This window comes from Peromyscus maniculatus, chromosome 12 (assembly GCF_049852395.1).
Source record: "Peromyscus maniculatus bairdii isolate BWxNUB_F1_BW_parent chromosome 12, HU_Pman_BW_mat_3.1, whole genome shotgun sequence".
NCBI classification, from domain to species: domain Eukaryota; kingdom Metazoa; phylum Chordata; class Mammalia; order Rodentia; family Cricetidae; genus Peromyscus; species Peromyscus maniculatus.
Genome location: NC_134863.1, coordinates 11,547,937 through 11,561,834, shown reverse-complemented (window position 1 = coordinate 11,561,834; position 13,898 = coordinate 11,547,937). Strand labels below are relative to the sequence as shown.

The window sequence follows — 13,898 nt, the reverse complement described above, 5'->3', positions numbered from 1 at the left end:
GCTGATCTTTCCCACTCCCTTGGCCTCCCAAGTACAAGGTCTAAGATGACCATGCCTAGGGCTCTCTCCCAATGGACCTGACTAGAAATGCCTTTATCTAATTCAAATTTCATCCTCATTCTTGAGATTCTGGACATTAAACAGATCACTCTTGAGACTTTCCACATCTGCATCATCCATGTCTGGGACAAAGTGACTGAGAGGGTGGCTCAGTCATTCATGCCTACCCCAGGTGAAGCCATACTCATTCATAGGAAAGTCTCAGGTTTCCTATGGTTTACCACTACTTAATGAAAGGCAAAGGTTACCTTTAACCTTTAAACCTATTTATCCTATTTAAATTCTGTGGTTGTATTTCTACAGATAAGCTAGACAAATTAACAGTATCTACACACTAAAAACTACAGCAAAACATCTCTATAGATTTATAAATAGTGCATAGTATAAAGGGCATCTATTATACATAACTGAACATAATTCCCTCAGTACCTTCTGTTTTAATGTATGTTTCTTTGGAGGTACCGGACATAATCTGAGGTCCATCCGTATCAAGTGGGATCACGGTTGTTTTGATGGTCCTTTTCTTTAGTACTGCAGAAACAGGGAATGCAGTCACAACAGGGAAAGTTATGTCAGCTTCACATAGTTGAGTGTTTGTCACTTGATCTCCTTATTTATTTTCAGGTAAGTCACTGTAATTAGAATGGTGCTTCAGGAAGATCACTGTGTCAGTGTCCAATTAATTATGCATCACATGATGATGTACATAAAGACTATTATGGTCACATGATGTAGGTAAAGTCTAAATTAGTGCAGATGTGACAATAGAGAAGGAAGAGCAATGTGACTATGTTACGTTGGTGTGGTGACTGATACGCAGCGTTCAAATCCCAGTTAGAGCATCATGACACAGTGAAATCTATGCAATCCCGCTGTGATCACATCTTTGCACCAGTGAACTAAAAATTCATAAGGACCCCCAGGAGTCTTATCGGTGTAAAAGATATGTTAAACCCTAAGGAAAAGCACATGGATTGTACAAGTGTTCTATGATGTTTGTGAAATGTAAAAACAATTCAATTAGACAAGAATGACTGAATCCTGAGCAAGTGTTTAGTGTGCTACACAACAGTGACCAGTGGTTGTTTAATTTCATTCTTTTCTTATCCGGGATATTTCACAGCTCATGCAGGACATATGGTATCACTTTAAGTAGGTTCAGAAGGTAAGCAGCTGTGTATTCCTCTAACTTTTTAACCTTGGGTACCATGTTAGGCATATCCATGATGCTCTGATCAAAGTCCCTGCCAGATATAAGCAAAGAGATAGATGCTGTGCCTTTGATCCCTGACTCCAATTATGTATTTCTTCCAAAATAAGTTGTAGAAGGTCTCTGAATTAGTAAACACAGCCTTTCTCCAAAATCTTCATCCTACCAGGTACCTCTCAGCAAGTGACTCTGATCATCAAGGACCCACACTGAGAGGTGACTTATGCTTGTGCCTTCTGTGATGACTCAGAGTCTAAGTTATTCTAAATGAAATTGTCACATGAACGTTAGACCAAAAAAAAAAAAACAGTTCCTTTAAATTGGCCAACCCTGTATAAACCCTCAACATGAACCGACAAGAAAAGGGGTCTAGTGCTTCATGGTGTAACTACTCTCGAGGTGCCAAGAGATAAGAGGAAGGCAGTGGCTGCACAAGGCATGGCAGTGCGTCTTATCTGCTCACTGTTCCCTCATCGTTTTTAATAAAATATGTGATTCTTTGAGAATTCCATAAAATGTATTTTGATCATATTCATCTCCACTCATCACCCTAACTCTCTTGATTCCATTCATATCTCTCCACTCCTTACCAGCTCTGTGCTCTTTTAGTCTCCCTAAGTAATTCACCAAGTTCAATTTGTGCTAATCACATACATATATATGGGCATGTGGCCAACCTCTGCAATTCAGTCAACCTGTTACTGGCAGAGTCAGCTTCTATACACTCTCCTTCCATCAACAGATCTTCTATTTCAGTTTATTATTTTTGTTTTTTCATTGATTATTTGTTATGTTTTGTTGATGAAAAAGGCCTCTAACCCAGGCTGGCCTAAAATTCACTATTTAGAAAAGGCTGGTCTTGAACTTATGACTTTCTTGAATCTACCACTCTAAATCAAAGATTACAGACTGTGTAATCCTGGGTACATTACATTGAGTACTTGGGATGAAACTCGGGTTTTTAGACACGATAGGCATGTACTAAGCCAATCACCATAAGAGCGCCACTTAACACATCAGCTCACTGGTGAGAGCCCGAGCATGTAGACACCACCAATGTGGATAGAATGATGCCCAGTGGCACTCTTCCCTGCTGCCTGTGTAAATGCACCAAGAGCAAAAATGGAATAGGCAACATGGAGTCTAACTACCCATGACAGGAAGTAGCCTTACTGCTCACTGTCCAGCTCTCCTTTACAAGTATATTGTTGGTTGCTCGCATAGGACCCATATAAGATCAAAGAGGTCAACACTGTGGTTTGTAGGGAAGAGAGGTTCAAAAACCTTTCTCACCCCTAACTAAGAAGCTATTGGTAATTTATGGCTTCTGTGTGAGGGAGGGAGAGATTAATTAAAGGTGTTGTCCCTGTAGCATTATCTCAGGTTCAGTGGATGCCCCTACATGTTTGCATATATGTTTAACATAAAATGGACTAGCAAGTTATTTTTTAAGGATAAAATTTGGAAAAATGTAAAAAGGGAGAGGATCTATGAACAGTAAGAGTTATAAGGGATGAATAAGATGAAATACGGTGCATAAATATATCAAAATTAATAAAATTATAATAATTAAAAAAATAAAATTTAAATGAATTGCTGGATTGATGATGCAGCACAGATCATTAAATGAATGATGACTGGAAATCTTAGTGCACACTGTCCTTAAATTTTGTGGCTCTTTGTGCCCATGCCAATATTGTCTAATCTGTTAATGCTTTTCTCCAAAACTTACAGGAATACATCAGATCTAAGATAAATCAACTTTGAACTATTCATCCCACTCTCCCCTGTACTTTAATTGTGGGCTTTGTCATCTTAAAAGGAGCACTGTGCTCCTCTACCATTCAAAGCAGTGACTGTCTGCTGCATGCCGAGTGACACTTCCTAGGACTTCCAACCACCACAGCCGTCACTGCAGTGTTTGGGATCCCGGTAGATCTGCCTTACTGCAGGCAGATGTAAGAAGACAGAGCTCTCCACAGGGATTACTGTGCCCTTGATGAGGTAAGAAGTGGCTCTTAAGATGCACAGCTAAGGAGCCTCATCACTACCTCTTGAGTTCTAGTTAACTCATTTATGAAGGAACACAAGCATGTAACTGACCCTGCATATCTGAGATGAGGTTTGAATACATTTTTGTAGTTACCTTGTATTCTGATTTTCAATGTACACATCTGTAACTGGAAATTGGGTTGTGAAAAAGGCATCCTACTTTTGGGGGGAAAACAGATTTAAACAAGAATCGAAGTACAATACCCTCAAATAACAAAGGATTACTATTGAACACAAGAACCATAGAAATATCCATGATTACTTACTTGCTGTGGCCCTTGCCTTTAAAAGAAACTAAGAAAAAAAATTTAACACAACAATTCTCAAATCATTAATATGTTACATCACAGTGGTGTATCACACAAAATACAACCAGTGTTTTCACAATTCCTACCTCAGTTGTGTCTTAGGAAAATGATCCCACAATACATACCACATTTATGTTTTATAGTCATCACCTGCAATCAATAGGAAAGAAAATATTTAATGTCATGATCATGCTGAGCAATGTCTACAAAGCTGTTTTGCCCACTAACATTGTGTGACTGAAATCAGGACATAGAAGAGTAGTAACAAAGAGACTATATTAATGGGTACATTATTCGATGATGTCACAGAGATCTGGGACTCTGTCCTTTGTGATACAAACTAGTACTGGGCATACTTTTTCTTATTCAGTGGCAGATCAGGTAAACCTATCTGGCCTATAGAGGGTTGCAAAACTTATATCACATACCATCTATAAAAACTTTTATGTTTCACTAAGGTATTTTTTGTTTCTAGACTATGGTTTACAAATAACTTGAGTATATGGTTGGAAGCTTAGTGTGTCCAGCTTGAGGATGTTCAGAGGATCTTTCAACCATGAGGACTGGTGTAAACTAGAGGCCCCCACCTTGGTGGGATCACTCATACAGCAGGACACAAAGTTGTGCCACATTGTGATGTATGCTGTCTTGATCAGGACCAAGTTGGTACAGTTCCATTCCCTCCTCTTCCTAAATAAGCTCTCTAATATCCGTGATGACTCAGATCAGTTTAATGAATGAAATGTGATACCCACTGAAGCACAAGGGGACCACCGAGGTAACCTTTCTACCTCAGAGAAATGAAAGTCCCTCTTACCCTCACAGTCGTCACTGGTCGGTGTTGCTTGTAGTGGGGTGAGGCCGCACTGGTGGTAGGTTCAGGGGACACTAGGGGAAAGGAAGCGACTCTCAGCTCACGGGACTTAGTATTATTACAGGGCATCTTTGCTTGATGTGAGTAAAAGCAACTGGACTTGGAACATCTTATTAAACCTAATGAACAATATGGTTGGGTTGTTGCAGGACTGTCTTCAAGGAAGAGAAATAAAGGCAGAGAGTAGCTCTGGAGAGAAATGAGGAGCAGATTTTTTTTGTTTGTAGGGAATGGTAATCTCAATCAGTGTAAAAGCATCTATTATGTGGTTTAATGATGAAATGAATCATTCAAAAATTTCTTTTTATACGTATTCTGTTTGAGAGGCTCAACAGCTGGCAGTGCATCCAGCAGAAGTGACCCTTCTGCACCTGGTTCTCTCAGTCAACCATGTAGGTTCCAGGCTCAAAGTATTGATCTCAGTCTTTACAACAAGTGCCTTTACTGCTAAGAACTCACTGGTCCCCTATAACAAATCTTATGATAAAAACCACAGAGTACAATCAGTCCCTGAGATGACTTTCAGGGTAGGGCAATGGCTACTCTCTTCAGCTTCAGGTGAGGTTTTTACCTATGTACCTGTAGTACAGGTCTGATCTACACTTTTATTAGGGACTCAACTGCCTTTCCAGGCATGTTTTTCTGAAAAGGGTCTTTTCTGCTCTCTACCAGTGATCTTTTCAGTCTCATGAGCTTTGTGAGAAACTGACATTTAGTGATTACAGAAAGACCTAGAACACCCGGGACTGAGAATAAGGACATGTCTGGGATTTAGGACCCATTGCATGGACAATGTGTTGCAGTACAGAGAACCCACAATAAGGTAACACAAAGAAGGAACCACATAAGCTTCTGTGGCAATTATGAAAGAGAAGTGGCTGGGGAAGGAGAGGGGCAGGAGATCATAAGAAGAGAGACAGAAAGGGAGCGACTAGAAGAGGAATCCTGTTTCTCTGTCACACACAGCTCAGAAGCAGGCACTACACACTGAATCCACAGTTATAGTCTATGATAGAGAGCAAAAAAAAAAATCTGCAGAATGAGAGAATCCTAGAGGAGCAGACATAGTTCTGATTAGCCTGGGCTGTGAGTCTACGGAAGAAGTGACAGGGAAGCCACTTAGAGAAGAGAGACTCCTTAGAGCATAATCTCATGTCCCCAGGAAAGAAGAGACAGGTCAGACCACGCCAAAGTGGGAGACTCAAGTACTGACAGCATAAGAAACAGACACACATTATGGTGCATAGAGAACTGATCCTCTCCTGTCCATACAATTTATTCTGAGAAACATGGGCAGTATTTTAGGGAAGCTCACAAACTCAGTCTCTGCATATTGGAGGCTGAGGCAAGGATGCCTCTAAGAGCACCAAAGATCATCCAGAGGGCAGATCCTTTCTCCCTATGTCATCCATTAATTTAAAGGATCAAAGAAGGATATCACCCTATAACCCTCCTTGACTCAAATTACACAGAATGCCAGTTAAAGTTAAGGAACATAGACAGCTCATGACACACATGAGGCTTCTATTTACCAGGACATCCCTAAGGTAAGAATGAGGCTAGTGTTGCTAGAGAAGCCTGCTAACTACTTAGCAGTCTGCAATGTCCTACAAGGAGGGACTAAATGGTCCACAGAGGACCTAGTAGGCACTACTACCAATGTCTCCAGGGAGCCGGGAAAAGGATCTGCTCATTCTTTACCACCAGGACCATTTTGTAAGTACTTCAAATGTATATTTGAATGCCCAGGAGTAGGTTGTCCCTCACCAGAGACTGGCTTTATCATAGATTGAAACCCCAAACTGATCACCACTGTTTATGGGCATGGTGATGGCAAATCTCAGGAGTCAACTGATAGGTCAGGGCTCTGGTGATGCCTCTATGGCATTATCTTGACAAGGTTAACTGAGGTAGCAAATGGTTCAGCTGTTAGTACATTACTCCTGGACTGAGATCCATGACTGTAGAAGGAGAAGGTGAGCTGAGCATAAAGAAACACTCCTTTTCTCTATTTCTGTTGCACTGGACCTCTGCCTCAGGCTCCTGTATCTATGGTTGCTCAGCAAATATGCACACCATACTCATGGTATCATGGGAAAACAAGCACTCCTTCTTTGGCATGTTTGGGTCATAGTATTTTATCACACAAACTGGGAAAGAACCTTATGCACAAATTCCATGGAGAGCTACTAAGTACAATGACAGGCTTGGACACTTGGTAGTGGTAAATGGGGATAAGCGCTAAGTGTTGAAAGACTGCCTTCAAATGACAGAGATGAACCCAAGAATATTACCCCTGACAAGGCTACCATGATGCCTTTGAAAAGGAAGAACACAGAAACCTCCTTCCATGACCTTGCCTCTGTTCTTTCCCATAAGCATAGGGTGTGACACACTACTCCAGAGACCCACTCCCCTTTGGTCAGACTAGAAATGCTGTTATCTGTTTCAAATTTTGTGTTCACTCTTGACAATTTTGACAATGACCATGCCAATCTTGAGCTTGTTTACATTCAGTTCATCTACATCACCGGTATGTGGGAGAAAGTAACAGAGAGGTTGCCTCACCTGTTCCTGCCTACACCAGGTGAAGGGACAGTGACAGAGACAAGATTGAGTTCACCTTTCCTCTGTTTCTTGTTACTCAATGTTTGCAAAAGGTGAATTTACATTACATTCTTAAATCGTGTGGTTGAATTTCAGCTGAGGAACTATGCAAGTCAACATTATCTACACAGGAAACTATGGTAATATCATCACCTTTCCCTCCTATCATACAATGATGATCCACAACTACCATATGTCACCCAATGAGATTAGTGCATTTCAACAGTACCTTCTCTTTCAGTAGATGGTACATGGCCGGAAGTGTCTGCCTGGACTTCCGGTACTTCAGCATCCTTGGGGGAAATCTTCCCTTTCCCAAAGAGTCTTCTTTTAATTCTGGAAACTGGCATGCATTAACAGTAGAGACAGTTATGTCAGTTTCATGGCAGAAAATAGAGGAAACCAGTCTGTTTTAGTACACTCCATGGCATGCCCATTCTCCAGGCACCATCATCAGAGTCACAGTGGTGTTTCAGGAGCATCACTGAGTGCACTGCACACTCCAGCATGCACCGCATTGGTGGTGTAGGCAAGTCCTAAATTCATGGCAGTGTGACAGTGTGTGTGTTTCCTTGCTGAATACATGTACCTAATGAGTGCTCACCTTCAAATCACAGGCACTGACCAACCCTGAGAGGAAAAACACATGGAGCAGAGTGTACCCAACCTTTAAAGATGTATTCCCACTGGATATGGAGTGCACTGCTTTCATAACAGTTCTCTGTAGGCAGAGGAGGTGAAGCTCTGTGATTTCTAGGCCAGTATGGTACATAAGTAGGTAGTTCCAGTATAGATAAGGACAAACTGTGAGTCCCTGAAACCCGCCCCCAAAAGGAATATATTCTCAGAGAATGAGGTAGAACACATCAACCTCCAGGTGGTGACTGCAGTTCTCAGTGCACATGTACTTAAATTGTGTTCCTCTTTGGGCCTATGCTTCTGTTGTCTACTCTGTTCATGCTATTCTCCAGATCCCAGAGAAACCCATTTTAGAAATATCCATCCTACTCCTCTGTATATTTTATTTAATTGTGAGACTCTGTCATCTTAAAAGGAGCACTGTGCTCCTCTACCATTCAAAACAGTGACTGTCTGTTGCATGCTGAGTGACATTTCCTAGGACTTCCAACCACCACAGCCGTCACTGCAGTGTTTGGGATCCCGATCGATCTGCCTTACTGCAGACAGATGTAAGAGTACAGAGCTCTCCACGGGGATTACTGTGCCCTTGATGAGGTAAGAAGTGGCTCTTAAGATGCACAGCTAAGGAGCCTCATCACTACCTCTTGAGTTCTAGTTAACTCATTTATGAAGGAACACAAGCATGTAACTGACCCTGCATATCTGAGATGAGGTTTGAATACATTTTTGTAGTTACCTTGTATTCTGATTTTCAATGTACACATCTGTAACTGGAAATTGGGTTGTGAAAAAGGCATCCTACTTTTGGGGGGAAAACAGATTTAAACAAGAATCGAAGTACAATACCCTCAAATAACAAAGGATTACTATTGAACACAAGAACCATAGAAATATCCATGATTACTTACTTGCTGTGGCCCTTGCCTTTAAAAGAAACTAAGAAAAAAAATTTAACACAACAATTCTCAAATCATTAATATGTTACATCACAGTGGTGTATCACACAAAATACAACCAGTGTTTTCACAATTCCTACCTCAGGTGTGTCTTAGGAAAATGATCCCACAATACATACCACATCTATGTTTTTTGGTCTTCGCCTGCAATCAATAGGAAAGAAAATATTTAATGTCATGATCATGCTGAGCAATGTCTACAAAGCTGTTTTGCCCACTAACATCGTGTGACTGAAATCAGGACAGAGAAGAGTAGTAACAAAGAGACTATATTAATGGGTACATTATTCAATGATGTCACAGAGATCTGGGACTCTGTCCTTTGTGATACAAACTAGTACTGGGCATACTTTTTCTTATTCAATGGCAGATCAGGTAAACCTATCTGGCCTATAGAGGGTTGCAAAACTTACATCACATACCATCTATAAAAACTTTTATGTTTCACTAAGGTATATTTTGTTTCTAGACTATGGTTTACAAATAACTTGAGTATATGGTTGGAAGCTTAGTGTGTCCAGCTTGAGGATGTTCAGAGGATCTTTCAACCATGAGGACTGGTGTAAACTAGAGGCCCCCACCTTGGTGGGATCACTCATACAGCAGGACACAAAGTTGTGCCACATTGTGATGTATGCTGTCTTGATCAGGACCAAGTTGGTACAGTTCCATTCCCTCCTCTTCCTAAATAAGCTCTCTAATATCCGTGATGACTCAGATCAGTTTAATGAATGAAATGTGATACCCACTGAAGCACAAGGGGACCACCGAAGTAACCTTTCTACCTCAGAGAAAGGAAAGGCCCTCTTACCCTCACAGTCTTCACTGGTCGGTGTTGCTTGTAGTGGGGTGAGGCCGCACTGGTGGTAGGTTCAGGGGACACTAGGGGAAAGGAAGCGACTCTCAGCTCACAGGACTTAGTATTATTACAGGGCATCTTTGCTTGATGTGGATAAAACTGCATGGATTTAGTACATGGGTCTAAATATCATCAGACTTTTCTGTCCCCTCAGCAACACCTAAACATTCAGCAGTTGTTTTTGAAATAATTGCGTCCGAGGCTTTATAGTATTTACAAATGCTTGGCCGGTAGCTTAGGCTTATTAATAACTTGATCTTTCACTTATATTAACCCATATCTTATCTATAGTTAGCCACGTGGTGTGGTACCTTTTATCCCTACAGTATTCTCATCTTGCTTCCTCTGGGTCTCGCTGGGGACTCCTGACTCTGCCCTTCCTCTTCCCTGCATTCTCAGTTTGGTCACCCTGCCTGGCTACTGGCCAATTAGCCTTTTATTAAATCAATTCAAGTGACAAATCTTTACAGTGTACAAGAGGATTCTTCCATGGCAAATAAATCTAATGGAAAATATGGTTGGGTTGTCGCTGGACTGTCTTCCCGGAAGACAAATTAAGGCCCCGTACAGGTCTGGAGAGAAATGAGGAACAGATATATTTTCCTTTCTAGGAAATCTGAATCTTAAGCAGTGTGAAAGAATAGTTGTATCATGTAAGGATTAAATAAATCTTTCAAAAAATTTCTTTTTACATTTATTATATTTGGGATGCTCAACAGCTGGCAGTGCATCCAGCAGAAGTGACCCTTCTGCACCTGGTTCTCTCAGTCAACCATGAAGGTTCCAGGCTCAAATTATTGATCTCAGTCTTTACCACATGTGCTTTTACTGCTACACACTCAAGAACCACAGAAAACTAACCTTATGATAAAAATCACAGAGTTCAATCAGTCTCTGAGATGATTTGAACACAGGATAGCTGCTACTCTCATCAACCTCAGCTGGCCATCAGGAGACTTTTATCTATATACATGTAATAAAGGTCTGATCCACACCCTTTCTAGAGAGTCAACTGACTTTCCAGACATATTTTTCTGAAAAAGGTTCTTTTCTGTTCTCTCCACTGATCTTTTCAATCTCATGAGCTTTGTGAGACAATAAATGATTACAGAAAGACCTGGAACACCCAGGACAAGATGAGAACATGTGTGGGAATTAGTCCACATTGCCTGGACAACGTGTTCCAGTACACAAAATAACCAATAAAGTAACTGGAAAAATGGACCACATAGGCCTCCAAGGTTTTCCAGACCAACAAACATGGCAATAATGAAAGGGAAGTGGCTGGAGCGAGGGAGAGGGTGGCAAGAGGTAACAAGAACGGAGATGAAAGTCGGGGGGGCTAGAGGAGAATCTTGTCTCTCTGTCACACACAGGTCAGAAGAGGACAGTATGCATTGAACCTACAGATATAGTGCACAATAGGAAGTTAAAAAAAAAAAAACTGCAGACTGAGAGAATCCAAGGGACGCAGACATAGTTCTGATGGGCCTGGGCTGTGAGCCTACTGAAGTAGAAAAAGTAAAGCCACGTAGAGAAGAGAGACTCCTTAGAGCATAAACTCATGTCCCCAGGAAAGAAGAGACAGGTCAGACATGCCAAGAGTGAGAGACTCGAGTAGTGACAGCACAGGGGACAGGCACCTCCTGCAGGTGTCTGGAGAGCTGACCCCCTCGGGTGTATAACCTGTATTATGAGGAACATGGGCAATATTTTAGGAAAACTCACAAACACAGTCTCTGCATATTGGAGGCTGAAGCAAGGATGTCTCTAAAAGCACCAAAGATCAACCAAAGGGCAGACCCTTTCTCATCCATTAAGTCAAAGGTTCCATGATAGATATCAGCCTGAAATCTCCCTTGACTGAAATCACCTAGCATGGCACTTAAAGTCAAGGAACATAGACTGGTAAAAGCTAAAGACATATATGAGGTCTTTACTTGTCAGGACATTGCCAGTGTTGCAATGAGGCCGTACAACAGAAGCCTGCTAGCTATTTAGCTGTCTAATCTTTGGTTGTCCTTTGAAGATGGACTAAATGATCAACAGAAGACCAAGAAAGCACTACTACAAATGTCCCAGGGGACCCAGGGACAGGATCTGCTCATTCAGTATCACCAGGACCACTTGGTAAGAAATTTATACACACATTTGAATGCACAGGGGCAAGTTGTCTCTCACCAGAGAGACTGGCTTTATCATAGACTGGAACCCCAAACTGTTTGTGGGCATTATGATGGCAAATCTCAGGAGTCAACTGATAGGTCAGGGCTCTGGTGATGCCTCTATGGCATTATCTTGACAAGGTTAACTGAGGTAGCAAATGGTTCAGCTGTTAGTACATTACTCCTGGACTGAGATCCATGACTGTAGAAGGAGAAGGTGAGCTGAGCATAAAGAAACACTCCTTTTCTCTATTTCTGTTGCACTGGACCTCTGCCTCAGGCTCCTGTATCTATGGTTGCTCAGCAAATATGCACACCATACTCATGGTATCATGGGAAAACAAGCACTCCTTCTTTGGCATGTTTGGGTCATAGTATTTTATCACACAAACTGGGAAAGAACCTTATGCACAAATTCCATGGAGAGCTACTAAGTACAATGACAGGCTTGGACACTTGGTAGTGGTAAATGGGGATAAGCGCTAAGTGTTGAAAGACTGCCTTCAAATGACAGAGATGAACCCAAGAATATTACCCCTGACAAGGCTACCATGATGCCTTTGAAAAGGAAGAACACAGAAACCTCCTTCCATGACCTTGCCTCTGTTTTTCCCATAAGCATAGGGTGTGACACACTACTCCAGAGACCCACTCCCCTTTGGTCAGACTAGAAATGCTGTTATCTGTTTCAAATTTTGTGTTCACTCTTGACAATTTTGACAATGACCATGCCAATCTTGAGCTTGTTTACATTCAGTTCATCTACATCACCGGTATGTGGGAGAAAGTAACAGAGAGGTTGCCTCACCTGTTCCTGCCTACACCAGGTGAAGGGACAGTGACAGAGACAAGATTGAGTTCACCTTTCTTCTGTTTCTTGTTACTCAATGTTTGCAAAAGGTGAATTTACATTACATTCTTAAATAGTGTGGTTGAATTTCAGCTGAGGAACTATGCAAGTCAACATTATCTACACAGGAAACTATGGTAATATCATCACCTTTCCCTCCTATCATACAATGATGATCCACAGCTACCATATGTCATCCAATGAGATTAATGCATTTCAACAGTACCTTCGCTTTCAGTAGATGGTACATGGCCAGAAGTGTCTGCCTGGACTTGCGGTATTTCAGTCTTCTCAGGAGCAACCATGTGCTGCTTTTGATGGTTCTTTTCCAATAGATTGTATTCTGGGAATGCATTAACAGCAGAGACAGTTATGTCAGTTCCATGGCAGAAAATAGAGGAAACCAGTCTGTTTTAGTACACTCCATGGCATGCCCATTCTCCAGGCACCATCATCAGAGTCACGGTGGTGTTTCAGGAGGATCACTGAGTGCACTGCACACTCCAGCATGCACTGCATTGGTGGTGTAGGCAAGTCTAAATTCATGTCAATGTGGTGTTGTTAAAAGAAGAGCAACATGACTGTGTTAAGTTTGCTTTTACCTGATAAACAGTGTCCATGTCTCTCTTGGAGTTCCATAAATATGGTAAACTTTATAAACTCCCTCCTTTCTGAGTAGTGTTTATTAGGGTGCTATATACTGTGAAACTTCTCAGTGCAAAACATATGAATAAACATACATACATACATATATATATATATCCATCCACATACACACACATGCATGCATACATGCATGTACACACACACACACACACACACACACACACACACACACACACACACAGCTTGACCTCAAATAAATGTACATATACTGCCGAATTACTCTGTGGTATTTGTTATTGTCAGAACAGTCAGCTACATTTGAGTGAATCCAGGTAGCATGAGGTTGTGTTGGTTACTCATGCAACCAATGGTAAAGAATGTATTTATTTTCACTGTTTACCTTCACTGTTTACATGAGAAACTATAGAAGGGCCCTAGCTTAGCAGAAATATATGATCTTCCTCCAATATTTTCAACCTGCCTAGTGCCTATCAGTTAGTGATTCTCTAGATAGTGGACCACATTGAGAGGTAAGCAAAGCTTCCATATTTTCTAGAGATGCTCAGATTCAAAGTCACTCAGAGCCAAGTTGTCACATGATGGTTGGGATGAGTAGGAACTTCCCTTCCACTAGCCAGGCCTGGATATGTCCTCATTACGAATTGACAAGAACAGTAGCCAGGTGCATTGGTAATATAATAAACAGTGC

The 13,898-nt window shown here is 41.4% G+C and overlaps 1 protein-coding gene across 1 annotated transcript in view; it reads right to left on the bottom strand.

The window, feature by feature from the left end:
* The window catches only part of LOC143268207 (uncharacterized), a 370,245-nt gene that overhangs the window by 76,572 nt on the left and 279,775 nt on the right, over positions 1 to 13,898 (bottom strand). The window contains exons 6-12 of the mRNA XM_076549348.1: positions 12,810 to 12,926; positions 9,521 to 9,591; positions 8,829 to 8,853; positions 7,341 to 7,454; positions 4,448 to 4,518; positions 3,756 to 3,780; positions 490 to 591 (exon numbers count right to left, since the gene is read on the bottom strand). Of these exons, the coding sequence (XP_076405463.1) occupies positions 490 to 591; positions 3,756 to 3,780; positions 4,448 to 4,518; positions 7,341 to 7,454; positions 8,829 to 8,853; positions 9,521 to 9,591; positions 12,810 to 12,926 (525 nt within the window). The remainder of the gene's footprint in view (positions 1 to 489; positions 592 to 3,755; positions 3,781 to 4,447; positions 4,519 to 7,340; positions 7,455 to 8,828; positions 8,854 to 9,520; positions 9,592 to 12,809; positions 12,927 to 13,898) is intronic.